Source organism: Scomber scombrus, chromosome 4 (assembly GCF_963691925.1).
Source record: "Scomber scombrus chromosome 4, fScoSco1.1, whole genome shotgun sequence".
Taxonomy (NCBI): Eukaryota; Metazoa; Chordata; class Actinopteri; order Scombriformes; family Scombridae; genus Scomber; species Scomber scombrus.
Window position 1 is genome coordinate 9,382,713 of NC_084973.1, and position 21,095 is coordinate 9,403,807.

The following is a 21,095-nucleotide window of genomic DNA, read 5'->3' on the forward strand; positions in this document are numbered from 1 at the left end:
AACTAGTCCAAGCTTCACTCAGCTGGCCACCCCTGTGAAGGGTTGTTGCTATGATGCGTCCCTCATTATGTCCAGGTGTTCATGGATGTCTCCTTGGCTGTTTGGAGATGGACCCGCAGTCAGGTCAGTGTTGGAGGTACAAACTCCCCCTGTCACATCAACCTGTTGGAGGTCAGACAACACCACAGGGGTGGCCTACCTCAACAGACAAGGGTGCATCCGATCACTGCCCCTGCACAAGATGGTGGTGTCCATCCTGACTTAAGTGGATCACCATATTTGCTCCCTGAATTCCTGCTAGTTTCCAGGACCCACAATGATGTGGGGGTGAATAGGATGTCCAGAAAGGGGTTCATTCAAGGAGTCATACAATGTGGGCGACTGGTGGCCAAGCTGTTTGCAAATAGAGAGAATGCTCAGTGACACCCAGTGCCCTCTCAGGATCTCTCTGACAGCAACCAACACTCCCAACACTGGGGCTGGACATACTAGCCCACCTGGTTTTGCCCTCCAGCATGCCTTATGTCTTCTTGCATCCTCTATGGCATTATTCAGGGGTGTCTCAGTGCAGGACATTTGTTTGACTGCCTTCAACCTTTGTGAAGTCATGGCCCAGGGATATGACTTTGGGTTTGGTGCCTCATACTGTGCTTGGTTCACTGTCTGGGGGGACCTCGTCTGGAGCAGACTGAGGTGCCTTGGTAAGTATCCAGCTTGTTGCTGGGTTCCTGCAGTCCAGTGTGTGGCCCTCAGGCAGGTGGTACTCAACCATTGGACTACTGCTATTATATTGTTATGGCTGGGTTAGGAATAGCGTCGATTCAGGCCCAGTTGGGAGAATATCTTATCCCTAATGGCCTGTTAGAGGGCTACGCATACGCTCATAGAACTGGACTTACATCCAGACAACTGCTGTTTTTCAGTTTGTGTCATTATAGGCGCAGCTCTGCCATAATGCTTCTCCATACAAGGTCAAAACAAATAGTAGACAGCAGTTGCTTGTTAAATATTTGGAAGATGGAAGACATTTGGTCCATTGTGGCCTCTGAAATGAGACTCTGTGAAATGTCAGTGGGTTTTGCTGCTTCTGTTTTCATTTTAAAGAAAACAAAAAGAAAACTGTATTCTTAGTCAATAACATGATAATGATTATACCCAAAGGGTGAAGCACCTGTCTAAACTGAAATTCTATATCATCAGAAAGTTCTCTGGAGAGCCACCAAGGGATATTATAGTCTAAGTGATGACTGCTTTTCCTATTAAATATAATCAAACTGTCTACTATTATTTCAGACTTTGGGTTATCTGTGCACTGAGTGGAGAAGTGAGCCTCCTCATCTGGCTTCTTAATAACAGTTCAACAGAAAAGTGAGAAACAGCATCTCTGTCCATTACTGATCCTGCAGATGTGTCAGGTTGATACTGTGTAATGCACAATTTAAGTGTATTTCTAAAACAAAGGCAAATCCCCCCACATCTGCCATTGGTTTCTATTCTGAGGAATAAGCCTTATGATTCATGAAAGCTGTGTTGCAGGAGCAATACTGCTGCCTGACAGACTTCCACTGTGAGAGACACTCTTCTGGGAATACATGCTTGAGAGAGCAGAAAACTGCATGTTATCAGTTTGACAGTGGAGCTGTTTCACTTTTCCTTTGTTTAGGCAAAATCCCTCAGAGGAATACTTTTGCGATGAAAGAATAGTCCGAAGATAAAGAGCAGCCCGCTGCTTGGGCAGGGAAAGGCGGGGTGCGGGGGTGATAGTCATAGTCACGTCCTTCCTGTCCTCGTCCTGTCTTTCTAAGTTGAGAGGGTATCTGTGAGAGTTTATGTTTGATGATTCCCAGACTCATCCACCGGCGAATGTGTCTCCCCCAGTGTAAAATATTGCTCTATTACAGTTCATTGATGTCATTTTGTCTGCTCCTGCTAGGTTTTAAAGTGGGTAGAAGAGACAGTTCAGGCCCTGAATGTCCACCTGCTGTCGTCCAACCATGACAGTGCACAGGAAAACCAATGGGAAGTGCCCTTTGACCCCAGCCTCCGAGAGGTCACTGTGTCACTCAGTGGACCGGCACCACAAATCGAGCTCAGCGATCCCTTCGGTAGACAACAAATTAATTATGTTTTCTTTCTTTCATACAATACTGTCAGTCCCCCCACACATGGGACAACATGTATTTCACATTAGAAAGTTAATTCTTCATTTACTTGTTTTAGGTCGTGTAGTTGGTGTGGAGCAGGGTCTTAAAGAGCTGTTGAACATTCCCAACTCTGCTCGTGTTGTCAACCTGAAATTTCCCAGACCTGGAGCATGGAAACTGAAGGTATTGCTCTGGTGAATAATTCATAAACATCCATTTCTCACTATTCTATGGCAGAGGGCTCATACTTTTGCTTCTTTCCTGAAGGTGAGCTGCAGTGGACGCCATACTCTGAGGGTCACAGGAGTCAGCAATCTAGACTTCCGGGCTGGCTTTTCAAGTGTCCCTGTTTTGGAGTTCAACCACACCAGGGAGAGGCCAATAAAAGGTGTTGTTCATGTCTCTTTCAGTGTCTCCAATGTCATTTGACTGAGACCATAAACAGATGAAGACTTATGATGTGTTTTCTTTGTCTTTCAGGACTTCCAACCCATGTTTTGCTGAAATGCACAGGCCTGAGGCCTCCAGGTCAGCTGAGTCATGTGGAGCTGATGTCTGGCTCAGGGCGCTCTTTGCGCACAATTCCAGTACCTCTGCCCTCTGATCTTGGCCAACAAGGGCTCTGGAGTCTCCCAGAGTTCCGCACTCCCTCTCAGAGCTTCTTCATCAAGGTGACTGGCAAAGACGAGGAGGGCTACCGCTTCCAGAGGCTGTCCAGTGTCTCGTACACCAACATCGTTCCAGGCAAGACAACCTCTTCCTCTCTGAAACCACTCTGCCATGTCTTTCGCACCTCATCAATCTCTCTCGTGACCTGTAACCTGTTTCCTCCCTTGTGTAGATCCCCCAGCTGTGAGCATGCCTGATGTGGTGAAGGGCTTCTACATGCAGCCCACTGCAATTGGCTGCTCAGTGGAGAGTGACATTCCCTACAGGCTAAGATTTACCAGAAGTGGGATTACGCTGGGAGAGGAAAAGTTATTTCAGTGAGTCTCTCCTCTGTGTGCACTCTGTAACATTTGGCTCTCTCTCACTTAGATGCTGCAGTTTCATGCGCCCATTACCTGTTGTAAAAAATACTAATTAGGTCACTCACTGCATGTTGTGCACTCTTAGCAGTGTACACGTCTGTAAAGCATTAGTGCTGGTTGACGCTTGCATTTTATTGTCTCATCTGTCAGGAAATAGGTATACAGTCAATTTTAAGAACATTACATATTCGATTGTGTCATGTTGAAAAATTAACAAAGCATCTATTCTTTCTTGGTGTTGACACCCTGCTTTGAATTACATTCATGAAGTAAAGCTGACTTGTGGTGAAAACTATTCCCAGTTTGTGTGTGCCAGAGAGACGAATTGAATTTGATGTAAAATATGATCATGTTACTATTGTCATGCTCAGCACACTAACCAAGCATGTCTCTGTATCAGGCATTCTGCCAAAGCATCATGGGAGATTGCCCACACTTCAGCCGAGGATGAAGGCCTGTATGAATGCATAGCACAGAGCAGCGCGGGACAGGGTCGTGCCTTAACCCAATTGACTATCAGAGGTTTGTCACATGCACATACAACACACAAGCACACATGCTTCCTCAGTCATTGTGCCTACATGCATCACAGTCATGGCAAATCTTTTAAATTAGTTCCAGATATTTTTTATCTCAGATTCTGGCTAAAACATCAAATTGCTACAAAGTATGCCAGCATAAATATTTGTATTAGGAGTAAACTATTTCTGCAATGTTTGTTCACCGCTGATAACACAATGTTTTGGTTGCGTCTCCACTAAAACAGAGCCTCCTCCGGTTCTGAAGCCTGCAGTGAATGTGACTTCCTCAGTGGGAGGTATGGCTGTGCTGGCCTGTCAGGTGGAGGGTTCCATGCGCCACAACCTTACTTGGCATCGAGCTGGTCATACCATCCGGGCCCGCTCAGGGAGGGTGAAGCTGTTGTCCGACTCGTCCCTGCAGATCAGCGGGGTACGGAGTCAGGATGCTGGAGAGTACCACTGTGTGGCCACCAACGCCCACGGAGACATCAGAATCACTGTGTGGCTACTGGTCCCAGGTACAGTAGTATGAAGCCCTGCAGGTCATCTGCTTAAACACTTAACACACCGAGGCCTCATGGCTCCTCTCAGACCCCCATCATCTGGTTTTCATCATTGGCTTAACTTCCCTGCAGTGAGATTGAGCCACTTCCTCGTCAAAAATGTTTTTCATCAGCGTCAGAGTTCATGGTGGTAGAAAATTGTGGTTTCTATTGTGAGCATGGCATGGTGTTTGTGATTCATTTCAAAAATAATATATGTGAAACTTGTCCTCACGATGGTCCGCCAGTTGTAATGTCAACTACAATGTAGCCCACGTCATTGATGTTTACTGTTGTTAAACTTGTGAAAAGGAAGTCATAAATGACATCATGCAGCAGTGACAAAACACTGAGTCATCACCAGCCGCTTGCCTGTGCTTGACTCCAACTGTAGAGGCTCCGTCTGTGGTAGTTCACCCCCAGCGCCAGGCTTTCTCCCGAGGGGATGAGATCCGCCTCGTCTGCTCAGCGTCCGGCTCCCCCCCTCCCAAACTCTTCTGGAGCCATGGAAACATGTTCCTCACTAATCGGCCGAGGTAAGGGAACTCTCAGCCCACTCAACACCTCCGGCACAGAAGACTTGGAGAGTCATTACATTCCAGTCATTTAACTACATGTGCGATTGCCACATCTTGTTTGCATCATTTTGGAGATTTACATTTATTGGTGTAAAATCTTTTTTTTCAGACTACAAGTACTTTTTGTGTCTGTGTAAATGCATATTCAAAATAAAAAAAATATCTGGCTCATGACACCCAAGCATAGCAGAAAAGTTTAGAGAAGACACGTTCTGTTGATTGTGAGTTACAGGTTGAGTCTACACCAACATGGAGTTCTGAGCATTAGAGGGGCTCTCCCAGAGGATGCTGGGAACTACACATGTTTGGCAAGCAATGAGGCTGGGACTGCTTCTCAGTCTGTTTCACTCATTTATGCAGGTAAATCAACATATTGCTGCAGATTTCATGATGACATATGCCTTAATTGTTCTTTTTACCAAGTCTTATTCACATTGAAAAAAAAGGAAATAATTAAAAAGTAATAATTTATCTTAGCAATAATTCTCAGACTTCAAATGAAGCAGCACTTTTTGTTTGTCTGTGTTGCTTCATTGTCTTTCAGTTTGAACAAATCTGTGAATAATATCCAGTGCGAGTTGTGCACTAGCTTTGAGCAGAGCACAAGGGAGTGTGACCACACGCTGACCTGTCTCACACAATAGGATGTTTCTTTCATTGTTCTGTGAGCGCTGACAGTTGTAGGCCTTAAGTTTCAGTCACGGCTGTCAGTTAGTGGTTGACACAAACCTCAACACTGATGGAGTGTGGCAGCCTCTTCCTGGGGCGTACTGGTATTAAACACATTTTTGTCTCTGAATGTCATTTTTAACAACATTGATCTGTCAAGGCAGTGAGAGCCATGTAAGATTCTGTAGATTATCTCTTTCTTTAAGCTCAGATGTCTGCCTGCTCCAATCATATCTATCCCTGCTCTCTTGAAACAAAATGTGTGTGAAATGTAAGCATGTTTTTTTTAGACTGTATGACAGCCTTTGCTGGTCAATAGTACTTTACTATTATTTCCATATATATAGTAGAATTGCATACAAAAAGATAAAAATTAAAAAAAATACTAAACTGCATCTTAAACTTCCCATTTTTTCCTTCAGAGGTGCCTACAATAACAGTGGTACAGCAGGTTGTGCTTGTAGCTGTTGGGGGTGATGCTACTCTGGAGTGCCAAGCCAAAGGCATTCCCTCCCCCCTTGTCCGTTGGTTCAAAGGTAAGTTAAGGTCAAACACAGTATGTACATGAATATGACTGAGGATGTCCATGGTAAAGACTCGCAGCTTTGTTTTCTTTGTGTTTGCAGGTGAGCTTGAGGTGGGGTCTGCTCCTTTTGTTGAGCAGGATGAACGCCGCGGGACTTTGCACATTCGAGGGGTGCAGGAGGTGGATGCTGGTCAGTACAGCTGTGTGGCCAGCAGCCCTGCCGGAACGTCCTCTGGCACTGTCAGCGTGGAGGTTGGAGGTGAGAGCGTCTGCATACTAAAATGTTACAAAAAGAGTATATATATTTTTTCTTTTTTTCCTCCATTTAAACAAAGGAAAATTTGGCTTTTTACCACTCTCCCCTCCACAGCGGGCCCATTGTTCTCTGAGGCACCAGTTGACGTAACAGCTAACGTAGGGGAGAACATCACCCTCCCCTGCGTTGCCCGAGGTTATCCACAGCCAACAGTGACCTGGCGCAAACAGGATGGCAGGCAGATTCTTACAAGGACAGAAAGCCACAGTCGAACAATGCTGCTGGAGAACGGACTCCTTCTAATCCAGAGTGAGTTATTCATAGAGCACTATCACAACACTGAGCTTTGGTCTGCACTGCTGGCTAATACAACTTCATGGTTGCCTTTCACTGACTGGCATGACTGAAATTTTCTCAGTGATTATACATAGAACAGGTGCAGCCTTTCATATCAAATTCTAAATATTTTATTAAGAGAGCTGCTACATGATATCATTACCATCACTTAGTTAGATAGCTCTCACTAAGACACTCAGTATCCATTGTCCATTCATTTCTCCTTCACTATGTTTTCATTAGGCTGAAGGGAATTTAAGTTGTGAACTCTGGAGGCCTTCCCGCCTGCAATATGACTAATCTTGGCCACTATAGGAGATCCTTTGTGCTCCTGAGACTAAATGTTTATAGTGTGCCTACTATTATATTGGAGAGGAACAGACATATTTGCATGGACTGCTATTGTCACTGTTTCCATTTATGGCTGCCGTCTGACCTAATTAGCTCAATCTGTTGCAGATGGCTTTATTTTATTTTTTTACCTGCCATTGTTTTACAAAACGTGTCCATAGTGTGTCATGCACAAATTCCCATCTTCCCTCTTCCCCCCCGGCTCCTTACTTTTTGCTTTAATGCTTAATGTCTTGTCATCACCTATTTAAACATCGTCTAAATAGGACATCGACTATCTAAACACAAGAACTGAATCATATGTTGATCTTCCAACATGCGATATCCAGAGAATTTACTGAGCGGGGCATGTGTGTCAAGAGGCTGGCAGCTGAGCCAAACCTATTAATCCCTTTATTTTCTATTTTTAACTCCTAATTACAGCGCAGTCAAACCAATAATACCACTTGTTATTGAGTGGAGGACTTAACTGCTATTAGCATGGACTTATTCTTTTAGACAAACTGGTTTCTTTCTCAATGTGTAGAGATGCTGCTTATCTCAGCTGTATAGAATGTGCTGTATGTCTGTAAAGTATCCTCATTGATCTTTTACTGTGTGTTTGACATCAGGTGTCTGGCTGGATGATGAAGGGCTGTACATCTGTGAGGCCAAGAACCAGTTTGGAACCATCAAAACCGAAGCCAGAGTTAGTGTCACTGGACTGGGTAGGCTTGTTTAGGCTCTTTTTTTCCCTCTGCACTTTACAAAGAATGGCAGGAACTCCAAATCTGATTGTGGCCTTTAAATCTTTTCATGTGTTCCTGCTGTTAGTATATTTCTATCTTTACTTCTGTATCTGTTGCTGCAGAGCCCCCTCTTTTGGCCAAAGGTACCCCGATCATCACCACCGGTATCGGCCAGTCCCTTAGTATTCCTTGCATGCTGTTGGATGGAATACCTTTGCCGGAAAGACACTGGTCCCATAATGGAAAACCTGTAAGCCTGGCTGGTAACTAACTCTTGAATATGAATCATTTTATAGATAATTTCGACAGTTCTGTTGACAGCACTCCTTTTTTACTCCCCTGCACAGGTTCAGCTAAATGGGCGAATGTTCCTGAGGAGTGATGGTAGTTTGTACATTGACAGAACCACCACAGAGGATGCTGGGGCATATGTCTGCACTGCGGTGAATATAGCGGGCTCCACAAACATCACAGTCAGCCTGGAGGTCCATAGTAAGTCCCCATTCTCCAACACTGTTTCTCTCCATGTTAGAGACGCTGGCAAGTTTAGACAGTCAGGCCAACAATGTGTTGACTAATTGTGGAAAACAGCAATACGTCAATGACTTGACCACCTGCTGTCATCATAGTGAGAGGGTTCAATTTACTGCATGCTTTGATGATTGGGGTCATTTTCTTCATGGGAGGATAATGACAGACAGGCCAGATTACGGTTCATCATCGGTTTGTAATGAAGAAATGTCTGAAGCGCTGATACTGCTGGCTGGCTAAGGCCAGTGATAATGCTGTGGACCCACTTCTTCACAGCCAGTCAGACAGCTGTGTTTTGTGACCTACTTCCTTCACAGTGCCCCCTGAGATCAACGCTGGTCCTTACCACTACATAGCCAACGAGGGCGTAGCCATCACACTATCATGCGAGGCCAGCGGAGTTCCCAAGCCAACTATTGTCTGGTCCAAGGTAAAGATGTCACACTCGCAGACCAAATCTACTTCTCTACATGATGATTTTGGCTGCATCTCACAAATCCATATATGACTAATGGATTAATTCTGATTCCCACAACTTTGTCTACAAAAGATCACACTTGGCATCCCTTCATCTGAAAGTAAATCATCATTAAGACCTTTTAAATAATTATTGAACTTACAGCCACCATGCAACTTTTATCATTGAAACAAAAGCACAGATCAGTATACAGTGCTGCGATGGTGATGGATAAAACATTTTCTCAAGGTGCTCACAGCGCAACTTTGAGACAAACCAGTTGTCGGCAGGCTATGAATGCAATCAGCACAAGCACAATGGTGCTTGCCTGTGAGAAAGTACTTATCTTCATCTTCATCTAATAATGTATTCTCTTAAGTCATATCCTTAAGATATATTCATAAATAAAAAAGGTTTCAAAAAGGTTCAACATAATGTGAATTTGAAGCTCCAACCAATTACTAAATATTTAAGATGTATTCCTTATTGCTTTAATTAAATACAATTATTTTATGGATACATTATCTTCAAAATTAAACATTAAATGATCTAATAAAAAGTTTCTCATCCTCAGTCCAGTTTGGCCTCATTTTTCTCTGATTTGTAAGAATAGTATGAGAACACTCTAAAAACACCACCAGTGATAACAGTTTGCATTGCAATCAAGATTTGATTAACCTGACCAGGAAGGATGTAACCATGGCAACCTTACTATATTGTTGCTTGACTGTGAGAAATCACTCAGTATTTTATTGTACCCTAGGAAGCTATTTAAATCTTTTCTCACAGCACTTCCTAATACAAACTTCAGTAATCATATCTTAAGGAGAAAACATTAAAGCTTGTTGTACGAGGCCAAAGACAACATAATTTACCCAGGAATCTTATCATCAGACTGCATGTGCCCTACTACACATCTGCTTAGTTTTCACTGACTGCTGGTTCAGAAATTGTGTTAAAATAACAGCAGAAAAGCTATAAATAATGCAGAGATACTCAGAGGATGTTGTGATAAAATATGATCCTGTCAGGCACAATCAGATGCTTTTTCTATCAGCAGTTGTCATCCTTAATAGTCATTTATAGAGGAGTACGCCTGCTTATTTCACTTTGCCCATGAAAAAAATAAATACAGCAGAATAAAAACATTACATAGTCAGCATTGCTAATTTGGGTCAACATGCTCTTGTTTCCTACATATTGTTGATGTGAGCCAAATTTTTTTCTTTGCCTTTTCCTGAACATGCTCTGAGTAGTGCTCCAGAGTCAAATAAATTTATTTTCTTGTCAGATAAAAGTGAATCTGTAAAAGCAATTTTATGTTCAAAGCAAGTACCCGTGCAGAAGGCCGCATTCTTGTGCACGCGAATTGGGGATGGAGAGCGAACTAAAGGGGAGCTCTGTAATTATTTCAGACATCAAAGGTTGAGCTGTAAACCTTAAACCAAGCTTAGAGTCTCTACGCTCATGTGCGGACAGCTTTTATCTGCGGTATATTCTCGTCTAATGCTTGCTGTTCCTCCAGGGGAGGCAGCCTCTGCCCAAGGACCGCACCTCTCTCCAGTCTGACCCTGAAGGATACCTCCACATCCCCCACCCCACCACAGACGATACAGGCATTTACATCTGCACCGCCACCAGCTCTGTGGGCTATGCCAGTCGAGAAATCAAGCTCAGTGTTAACTGTAAGGCTAATAAATGTTTGACCACAGTCACCCAAACAGAGCGGTGTTTTATGTCTATGGATGATGTTCTGAGTCAAAATGTGTTTAGAATTATTAAACATGTTGAACAAGAACCTATATGATATCCTTACAACTATTTTCCATCTTCTCCAGCCTTACCCAAGATAATGGGAGTGAGTGGTCATGACAACACAGTGAAAATGGCTGCAGAGGTGGGTACAGAGGTTGTTCTACCTTGTGAGGCCCAGGGGAGTCCCTCTCCACTCATCACATGGAGCAGAAATGGGTATCCCATCCCCCCCGTCACAGCTGGGTAAGAGGAAGTATTACCTCACTCGGGCAATGATGTAGTAAAATCAGTTAAATGTGTAACAAAAGGCAAATGTTCTCACCCTACCTTACCTCTGATTTAGCTAACGTGTGACTCAGCTTTAACAAGGAACTGGCTGCCATTCAAAGCCGCTGCTAATGTTTGGAGTTAATTTAGTGAATCCTTTTTGAAGGGCAACTCGATAGAGGCAGCAACAGCAACAATCTGCTAGAGAGCTGTGTGCGGGCTTCACTTGTCGGCTAAACTGAGGAAGAACATCTGGTACCACATGGTCCGCTTTCATGTGTGGTCACTCCGGGTGCAGACAGGCAGGCTGTCTCGGGACACGGACTGGATAGATGACAGACAGACTCTTTGGGCCAGACACCAGACTGAATTGATTTTGGGTAGATAGAAGAAATGACAGAGGGGGTTGAAAGCTGTGGTGACTGACTCAGATACAGTATGACTTGTGTGGGGGCCAGGAAGAAGGAAAAGGTGGGGTTGGCGTGGGGGATGCCAGGAAGAGGGGAGGAAAGCTAACTGACAGAGGAAGAGATACAAGCCCTGTCTGCCTGATGTTGGGATTCCCTGGGGTGCTTCAGCAGTAAAACAACATGCTGACTCTTTACTGATGAGAATAACACATCTCTGTGAACAACCCCCACATCAGCCCATGCTTCGCATATGCAGGACCTGCGGAAACAGGCAAGCGGTGTAAAGGGAGACTCATTCTCTCCAGCTACACTCTGCGGGTCAGAAGAAATGACCAGAGGGTGCCGATTGTTGAAACAACTTGGATCAGTGGGCTGTTAGATGTCTGCCATAACCGTGGTTTTAGGTTATTGTAGTAAAAAGACAGATGAGGGGCAGGGTAAGACACAGAGCTGTCCTCCACTGGGTCAGTGGTTTTGTGCAGGCTAGACCCAATCCTGATGAGGCCAATTTGTCCCAGTTAGCCTTTGTGTCAGACTGTGTACACAGATGACTTGACACCAACGTGGGGACTGATGGATGGGCGAAAGGGGTGTTTCATGTCCTGTGTGCCTAAGCTTGTGTCAGTTGTCAGCACAGCGCTGCCGAGCTGCTGTGCTCCAGTCTGAGCACAGATTGACCACTGCAGAAACAGTCGCTTGGTTTCAGTGTTGATTGTTGCTGCCTCTCCTAAGGCTGTTTGAGGAGGTGAGGGAACTGTATTACACCATATGTGCAGCTGAAATAGATAGCCTTTTGTGCTTCCAGCTAATTTCCACTTACATGAACATGTTATTGTTATAATTCAGTTGCTTAGCAGACACACTCAGATAAATCACAGAGGTGTGTTCACATTTGTGCGCATTATACATTTATACAGCTGGAAAGCTGCTGGTGCAATTCAGGTTACCACACACCCCTTTTAAGTTGCTGACCTACATTTAACTTTTAAACCCACATTTAACTGCTGTTGTTTTTGATACAAAGCATACTTTGGAGTGGGGGTTAGTGTATGTGATCGCCTCCATCTGGACATCTTTAGGATGTTTGTCACAGACAAACATCCTAAAAACTAATGGCTGGATTAGCATAAACTTTGCTGTCCAGATTGTTGTTTACAAGAGGCTGAAACACATCGATCACGGTGACCTGCATGACCTTTCATCTAGCACCACCATCAAGCTAACCTTTGGATTTTTAAATGATCTGTTTAAATAATACACACAGTAGTTGCTGTGCACATTACTGTTCCCAACAAGAAGAAATCCATTGATTTTTGCCAAGCCTCTGATCTTTCCCACAGTGATGTCATCAGGTCAAACTTCAGCTACCCTTTCATACTGTAATTACCTTGGACAATGGTAATTTTGAAAGTAACAACTCCCTGGGGAGATTAGTAGACCCTGGAAGAAGTCTGGACTCCATTGAGTGCTTTCTTGTTCATATATTTTTGCATTTATAACTTACTGAATGATTTAGTGAAGAAAATAAGTGAAGAAAATATCCTAATTTAAAATTAAAAACACCTTGGACAGTCTTTCCTCCACAATAAAACAACTGTACATATTAACTAAAGATTTTACATACTACTGTACCACTTAATCAGCCAGCCTCTGGCAGAAGCTGCACTGGGAATTCACTGTCTCAATCTGTTTATCAGCTCATCCTCCTCCACCAAAAATAGTAACAGAGCCAAATTGCATCTGGAAATGTGTCCTCACTGACACACGACGAAGCTCAAGGTTGAGATCAAAATATACATTATTGTCATAAAGTATGTAATACCAACTGCCCTATATTATAAACACTGGATAACCAATGTAAATATTCTGTGATGTTTGTGCTCTTACATATATGCATGTTCTGAAGTGAAAACAGGGCACTAGAGGAAAATATTACTTCAAAACAGGAACACATATTTTCCCAAACAATCTTCAGTGACTCAAAGTGTTGTGTTTTCTCCATCTCTTTGCCCTTGACCCCTAACCACTTCCCAGGTTCACTGTTTTGCCTTCAGGCTCTCTGAAGATCACTGATGTGCGCCTGATTGATAGTAAACTGTACACCTGTACTGCAGAAAACCCAGCAGGCAACGTGTCCCTAAGCTACAATTTACACATTCAAGGTAACTGTGGGGCTTCATTAGAAAGTCAGAAACCTTAAAACTTCCCTTTTCATAATGCTGACATGTGAATACACCACTTCTAACAGTAAACAATGTGCTAAGACATGTATTTACTTAGTTTTTTTTGGTCCTCAGCTAAACCCAGAATTCAGCCAGCACCTTCCCTCCTGAAAGCCCTGATAGGCCAAACAGTGACTCTGCCATGTGTGGTCCAGGGAGAGCCAAGCCCTGAGGTCAGCTGGTTTCACAATGGACTTCCTGTTGGGGTCAAGAACACTGTGCCCTTCAGGATCCAGCAGGTCAGTCTCGCTGACCAGGGTACCTACCGCTGTGTGGCCAGGAACAGCGCAGGACAGGAGACCTTGGAGATCAAGCTGGAAGTTCTCGGTGAATAACTGCAGCTCACTTCTTCTCTTCCGTTGCGGCTCTTTTTTTCACCTCAAGAATAAACAAAATTTAACAAAAACCTTGCAACATGTACAGTATCTTTCAAACCATGCTTGCATTGTAAGATCTAATTAAATAACGATTTCTTAGTACTGGTGATTTGAACATTTATATACACTGACAGTGCCCCAGTTTTAGACTCTCCTCGTCCTCCCTTGAGGTACAGTACAGTAGCTCTATGCTGCAAAAGGATAAGCAGTCGTGTAAGCATTTATCAACTTGTATAAAAGATCTGCTTGTTTTTCCAACGGACGTCCAACATTTGGTTAATTAGGAATGTGAGGACACATAAATCAGAACCCAAGAGTCACTTCATGAGCATAAATCAGCATCATTTCCCTGTAACAAAAAGATGCCTGAAGTAGGTATCAGCTGATTTTAAAAAAATACCTGCAAGAAGTCTAAAATCTTACACATGCAGCAGATCTTTAGGTGCACCAAAAGGCTTCTCCCCACTCACTTCTTTACCTACACTGGAGCTGCTATTGATAATACAACCTGTCTGACTCATTCCTCATTACACTTTTTATCTCATGTTCACTGTATCAACACTTTGAACCAGCAATTCACACGTTTTTGAATGTGTTTTTCTATCTTCACAGAGGCCCCATCCTTTGCAGAACCTGGAGATGCCATCATGGAGAAAGTAGCGAACAGCAAGGTCATCATCCCTTGTCCAGCTGAAGGTAAAAAAAAAAAGGTTTGCGCATGAGTGAGCCTCGGACTGACTGAAACGAACAGGACAAGCGTAAAGTTTAGTGTGAAGATGAAACACAATTTACAGTCAGAATGAAACCCTACAATTGATGCAGTGTTTTGTTTTATTTAGGATTATCTTTATGACATAGCAAAAGAAAACTCCACTTTAAATGTAGGACAGATATGTGTATTTGTGTGCCATCAAAGGAATGTTTCACTGTCACCATAGACTTTTAGTTGTCACATTGGGAAAAAAAACCCAATTCATGCCACCATAAAAGGTACAGCTTCTTTTCATCCCGGCACCCAGAGACAAGTTGTTGTCTACATATTTTAACATCTCTGTGCGAACAAGGAAGCATCCCAGAGGGATTTGGAGGGCTAGCTGTTTTCTCAAAAAGACAGTGAGTGCTAGGGAATGTCTGCAGATGCACTGATGGATACTTACCCTCTGAAAGCCCATGCAAACAGGTATTGTTTGTGTGGGGCCGTGCCATGGTAACCAACTTGGTGAGAGAAGGTGAGGACTGCGTTTAATGTGGAGCAACAGCTGGAACATAAGTCTGCCTGCTGCCTCAGTGAGCCACATCTGCTTTCCTCTGCGTCGGGGCCTGCTGGGAGAGGAATCCTAATTACAGGCTGCTGCTGGCAGATAAAGGACAGAGATGTCTGAGGTGCACTGTGAAGCACAGGAAGAGGAAGAAAGAAGCTACACTAGCCCTCAATCCATCCAAGTCATACTGGCTGACAGGCAGGGAGGGAGACTGTACCAAGCCTCAGAGGACTCACACAGAAATGCTTGATGCTCTTGACACTCCAGAGAGGCTGCCGGCAGCAGGAAACAAGGATCCCCTCATTGTTCTCAAGAGATCTATCTGAATGAGGGAGATAAAGCACTCTCTCTGCCAGAGAGATATTATTAATTCACCAACAAGCACATTGCATTTGATAGAGGTAATTATTTGAGAAACACATGGAAGAGATAATATAAGACTTCGTCAGACCCAGCAAATAAATTCAAAGTCTACTAATGAGATCTGTTAACATATAAAACAGAACATCTGTATGCATTTCCTCCCAGCAATGAGATAATGAATTCGCTTCAGAGCTTCTTAACTATAAACATGTGTTCAGAGAGGCAACAGACGAAAACATCACCTTTAGTTGTGCTACATCTGCTGTGGTTATTATTATTTTCTGGATTGGGAAAGGGTGCTGCGTTTGATGTCCCTTGCTCGTCTGCGGTGTTTCTATATGTAACACCTCTGTAAATAGCCAGAGCAGTGGCATTTGGTTCACTCCACTGTGTTGCTCTTTCATTGGTGTTCTGTCCTTGACCTGGCAGTCAACTGTGTTGGGTGCAAGATACGCCCCTCCACCTTTTCTCCATTCCACCTGTCGTCTCTTGACCATTTCCGGCTTTTTTCACCTAGTAATCCACAGAAAACATCTGTTTCAGGCTCCTGAGTTTACACACCAGTGCCTCTTAACTGCTTGTTGAACCACTTACTGCTCAAGACTCTCACCGGTGTTTGGTAATAAATCTTGATGCTAGTGTTTTAAATCTTTCATCGTACATTAATGTCAAATACAGTATCTTACTTTTTACGTGACTCTCAAGCTTGCAGGCAGAGAGAACTCAAACCATTTTGGCAAAGTCTCCCCTGCTGCCCTGCTGTCCAACTGATACATGGAGAGCAGCTTTTTCTAATCTGGGACGCTTGCCCATTAAATTATCCTGTAGAGAAGTAACTTTTCTTCCTGTCAGACGTGATCAATAGAGCTAACTTTTAACTCACTCCAAATCCTTTTCATTTTCTCTGCACCTGCAGGTTCACCTCGTCCCAAGGTACGCTGGTTCAAAAATGGCCTGGAGATACACCCTGAACAATCAGAGTTTTCTGTGGCGAGGGATGGCGCTCTTTTAATTAGCAAAGCGTCTGCCAGTCACAGCGGGGACTTCAAGTGTGTGGCGACCAATGAGGCGGGCTCTGTGGAGAGAAAGACCAGGCTAAAAGTCAATGGTGAGATTTAATGAAATATTAACAGTTGATAAAGGTCGCTGTGAACCACTGAAAGCACAAATGTTCCTTTTCTCTGTGTGCTGCTTCAGTTCCCCCAGAGATCCAAGATGATGGCAAGTCACTGAACCTCACTGTCACCTTGAAGCAACCTCTCACTCTGGGCTGTGATGCCTTTGGGATCCCCTCCCCAATAATCACCTGGAGTAAAGATGGTCATCCTGTGAGTTTGTCTTCCCTTTTACAGTACACGTAAAACTTTTTAACATATCTTGACTATATGTAGCTGTACGATGTCACCAAAGTGGATATCACTCTAATTAAAAGGTAACACTATGCAATGACTGTACTGATTTCTGTATGTCTAGGTGGACAGCCCTGGGGTGTATCTGCAGAATGGAAATAGGCTGCTCAGAATCTACAGAGTCCAGCAAGAACATGCAGGGATGTTTGCCTGCACAGCTCAAAACTCAGCTGGAGAAGCACGAAGAGAATATAACATAGTGGTGCAAGGTGAGCTTATTAACCAGTAAGCACACTTATGTTTAACATATATATCAGAGCATATACATTGATTGTTCAAGAAAGCATTTACTGACAGTAAACATAAAAACTCCTGGAGCAGCAATCTAAAGCCTTCAAGGAACTTAAAGAGTTTAATTAATGAAACTTGCTTTTTGTCAATGACAATTACCTCATTAACAGCTGAACTATCTGAAATGAACACTTTTAATGATGTGATCTGTTCACTGAATACTGTTCTTGTCATGCGTGTACTGTCCCAGCCCCGCCAGTGATCTCAGGAACATCCCGGATGCAGGAGTTAACCGTAGTGCTGGGCCAGGAGGTGGAGTTTCAGTGCAGAGTAAGCGGGCGACCAGCACCCAGAGTGGAATGGAGCCGCGATGGAGAGTAAGCATCACCCTAACAGTTTATTGATGTGACATTCAGCACTACACAGAGGATGCAGTGCCCTTTGTATTGATCTGATTTGTCTTTTTTTCCCCGTCTCCAGGGTTCTGTCACGTGATGGAGACCCACATGTGGAGTTTCTGGAAGATGGCCAGGTGTTAAAAGTGAAGTCGGTACGGCTGAGGGACCAGGGACTGTACCAGTGTCTGGCCAGTAACAATGCAGGAACTCAGATGCGGCAGTTCAGACTTACAGTGCAAGGTGTCTGCCTTTCTCCTTATTCTGTTTTACTATGATAAAGTGTAGACATCCTAATGAAAAACCATACAGTTACAACAACTTTGGCCTTATAAGTTAGTGAGTTATTGAGTTCATTTCTGTTTCAAAACTGCTGTAGTAGCAGAGTTGTTTTAGGAAAGAACTTTACTGAACATAATATTTAATTCATGTGTAGAGCTGGCCTCTACAGTTTACGTATTACTCATAATACCTGGTGGTACAGGTGAGTGCTGCAGCATGTGCTGTGATTGTCCAAAGTATCACACACTGCATTGCTGTATTTAAGGTCCCCCAATATAAATCTTACTGGCTGTTACATATTAATGAGTTGTTGATCTCTTTCTCCAGCTCCCCCCACCATCAAGGGCCCCAGTGAGACCTCAGAGGTGTCAGTGGTGCTGGGCTTCCCCACAGTCCTGCCCTGTGATGTTGAAGGCTCTCCCACACCCAGCATCACCTGGTTGAAGGACAACCAGCCCATCGTGTCCAGCCCCCAGCTGACATACACCCGTGGTGGGCAGGCTCTGCGACTGGGCTCAGCACAGGGAGACAGCACTGGTCTCTACACCTGTCGGGCCACTAATCCAGCAGGCACAGCTGTAAAGCAATATTCTCTCAGTGTTCTGGGTAAGACACATTCACACACTTACAAGTTTAAATGGTTTATACCAGAATTTTAATGGTGTATCTGTGTGGGTTTTTTTAAATCAGTCCCACCGCAGATAGAAGGTGACTCTACATCCTTGACGTTCGGTGGTCAGGAAAAGAAAGTACGGATCAATGGCAGTTTAACTCTCTCCTGCCTTGCTAAAGGTTTCCCTGAGCCTAAGGTTGAATGGTTCAAAGATGGACAGGTTGGTGTTTCATCCTTACAAGCTCTGGATCTCTTAAATCACAAATGTTTGATTTCTGTCAAGTGGCTTTCATGTGCATGTTCTAGCCTCTGTCAGCCTCTACTGGCAACCAGTATGAATTACAACACCCTCAATAGGACTTACATCCGCTTGCACAACCCACTTCCACTTTCCAGATTTTGAGCCATGAGTAAGCCAGTTAAATATAGCAAATGACTAAAAGAAGCATACAGTGAAGACATGTAGTGACGTAAAAACATGTAATAATACTGCTTTGTTTGTTTTTGGCTTGACTGACAGAATTTTCATGTCCACCTGAAATATTTTGCCACACCCATCATTCAGTATGTGTGTGTGTGTGTGTGTGTGTGTTTGTGCATGCATGTTATGCAGGGCCTCTATTAGGGAGGATTAGACGAGGGGATTACATGTTGTATAACATTTGGATTCATGTTTAATTTTTTTAAATAAGCTTGGTGGTGTTTTTCTTTTTAAAACACAATAGAGGCTGGAGGTTTTTAAAAGCAAGACATTTGAGCACATGCTAAAGGCATTATGATCATCTGACCTGTGAAACCCACATTGATATTGAATGTCCACTCATGTAGCAACATTAAAACATTAAAATCTAAATGCACAAATACTACGTACAATTTTTTCACTAAGAATATATCATCTGATGTTTTATTTATTTATTTATCCTTTAGGTTCTGACTGGAAACTTCCATGCCGGCATTCAGGAAAGTGGCTACTTCCTCCACATAGAGAACGCTATGCTGTCCCATGAAGGGCAGTACACCTGTGTGGTCACCAACTCTGCAGGAGAAGACAAGAGAGACTTTCATGTCTCTATTCACGGTGTGTTCAGTTAAATATTTGCATTTATCCTCAGAAACATGGTTCAAGTAATTTTACTTTAAATGAAAACATCTAATAGTCATTAGTCTCCATTTTCTGTGAGTTACCAGTGTTAAACAAAACTAGTATAACCAAGATTTATATTTTAGGAATTGATGATCTTGAATTGATATAGACTGAACTGACAAAAAAACATGCTTGCCTCGTTAGTTCCTCCAATCTTCCACCGCGTGACTAACAGGGAAGCAGCCTGGGGTCTGGGACATGAGGATGAGGATAACAACGAGGACATGGTTGAGAAGCGGGAGGTGGTTTTGGGTCATCCCATTAGCCTGTCCTGTGAGAGTAATGCCATACCCCCACCCAAACTCAGCTGGTATAAGGATGGAAGAAAGCTCACCGCAGCTGATGGAGTGACACTACTTCCAGGTCAGCAGAAACTCTCCTTCCTGTGAGATCTCATTTAAAGCAGACATGTGACTGAGACTTAACATTCATGGGCAAATCTCATGTTGTGTGGGTTTGTCCTCTCAGGTGGACAGGTGCTGCAAATCGCTCGAGTGCAGAAAGAAGATGCTGGAAAGTACACGTGTCAAGCTGTGAATGAGGCAGGAGAGGACCGCATGCACTTTGGACTGGAGGTCCTGGGTAAGCAACCACATGTGCATATTGTAATTTTAATTAAAAGGGATTTATTTGGAAATGATACAAAATCATCTGTTGTTTCACCTCCTCAGTGCCTCCTGTGATCATGGGGGCATCAGAGGAGTTTATGGAGGAAATAGGAGCAGTGGTCAACAACACTGTGGTCCTCCACTGTGATGTGACTGGACACCCAGCTCCACTCATATCCTGGCTGAAAGACGGGCAGCCAGTGCACACAGATAAGGAGCACTTCATTAGTGAGGATGGGACACAACTCCAGGTGAGCCAGTGTTGACTTTTAGGCAACACTAGATCCAACTGGGACATGCTGTATTGAGGAATAACATTCCATTCCTATCATTCAGCTCCTCAGTGTCCAGGTTTCAGACATGGCGGGGTACCTGTGCGTAGCTGAAAACAAGGTTGGGACAGTTGAGAAGCTATTCAGTCTGACAGTGCAAGGTGAGGAATAAAAGCCCAAAATTCAAAACACTTTAATGATGACTGACGACGATGTCATCTAAATGCACAATGCAACTGTTGGTTTGTCTTCCAGTGCCTCCAAAGATAATAGGCCAGAAGGACGAGGGGGTTAGTGTGATTGAGGGCCACATGGTTTCATTGCTGTGTGATGTCCAAGCATACCCCCCTCCAGAGATCACCTGGACCAAAGACGGACAGGTCCTTCAGTTCAGCACTGGCATTCACATTTTGCCAGGTCAGACCTCAGGAACCAGAAAACTCAGATTGACCTGATTTAATTAGGAGAATTAATTTAGTTTGAATCTAATTATGGCACAGAGACTGTAGTACATTTTACCTTCTGTATCATTCTTTTATTGTTTTTTTAATACTGTAGGTGGCCAGATGCTGCAATTGCCCCGGGCGAGGTTGGAGGATGCAGGACAATACGTATGCACAGCCACCAACTCAGCTGGCCAGGACCAGAAGAGTATTCTCCTCGGTGTTTATGGTGCGAGTACACACATTGAGCCATCTGCACAATTCAGCTACATATACAGATGATCAAATCTCAGAACATTGTCTCAACAAAAAAAATCAGTTTACCATAAGCCAGCTGTGACCACATAGAGTTTAAGAGTGAATCATACCAAT

General features: G+C 43.7%; 1 protein-coding gene across 1 annotated transcript in view; it reads left to right on the forward strand.

Annotated features, from left to right (window-relative positions):
* The window catches only part of hmcn2 (hemicentin 2), a 43,978-nt gene that overhangs the window by 7,329 nt on the left and 15,554 nt on the right, over window positions 1-21,095 (forward strand). The window contains exons 5-39 of the mRNA XM_062417071.1: window positions 1,934-2,105; window positions 2,221-2,327; window positions 2,412-2,532; window positions 2,625-2,888; window positions 2,986-3,130; window positions 3,576-3,697; window positions 3,942-4,214; window positions 4,633-4,774; window positions 5,049-5,176; window positions 5,908-6,021; window positions 6,112-6,270; window positions 6,382-6,576; window positions 7,566-7,661; window positions 7,805-7,932; window positions 8,030-8,174; window positions 8,531-8,643; window positions 10,196-10,355; window positions 10,509-10,668; window positions 13,137-13,264; window positions 13,400-13,651; window positions 14,314-14,397; window positions 16,243-16,434; window positions 16,524-16,654; window positions 16,800-16,944; window positions 17,217-17,343; window positions 17,447-17,604; window positions 17,971-18,249; window positions 18,334-18,476; window positions 19,184-19,334; window positions 19,545-19,763; window positions 19,869-19,982; window positions 20,072-20,259; window positions 20,345-20,441; window positions 20,536-20,697; window positions 20,839-20,952. Of these exons, the coding sequence (XP_062273055.1) occupies window positions 1,934-2,105; window positions 2,221-2,327; window positions 2,412-2,532; window positions 2,625-2,888; window positions 2,986-3,130; window positions 3,576-3,697; window positions 3,942-4,214; window positions 4,633-4,774; window positions 5,049-5,176; window positions 5,908-6,021; window positions 6,112-6,270; window positions 6,382-6,576; window positions 7,566-7,661; window positions 7,805-7,932; window positions 8,030-8,174; window positions 8,531-8,643; window positions 10,196-10,355; window positions 10,509-10,668; window positions 13,137-13,264; window positions 13,400-13,651; window positions 14,314-14,397; window positions 16,243-16,434; window positions 16,524-16,654; window positions 16,800-16,944; window positions 17,217-17,343; window positions 17,447-17,604; window positions 17,971-18,249; window positions 18,334-18,476; window positions 19,184-19,334; window positions 19,545-19,763; window positions 19,869-19,982; window positions 20,072-20,259; window positions 20,345-20,441; window positions 20,536-20,697; window positions 20,839-20,952 (5,428 nt within the window). The remainder of the gene's footprint in view (window positions 1-1,933; window positions 2,106-2,220; window positions 2,328-2,411; window positions 2,533-2,624; window positions 2,889-2,985; window positions 3,131-3,575; window positions 3,698-3,941; window positions 4,215-4,632; window positions 4,775-5,048; window positions 5,177-5,907; window positions 6,022-6,111; window positions 6,271-6,381; window positions 6,577-7,565; window positions 7,662-7,804; window positions 7,933-8,029; window positions 8,175-8,530; window positions 8,644-10,195; window positions 10,356-10,508; window positions 10,669-13,136; window positions 13,265-13,399; window positions 13,652-14,313; window positions 14,398-16,242; window positions 16,435-16,523; window positions 16,655-16,799; window positions 16,945-17,216; window positions 17,344-17,446; window positions 17,605-17,970; window positions 18,250-18,333; window positions 18,477-19,183; window positions 19,335-19,544; window positions 19,764-19,868; window positions 19,983-20,071; window positions 20,260-20,344; window positions 20,442-20,535; window positions 20,698-20,838; window positions 20,953-21,095) is intronic.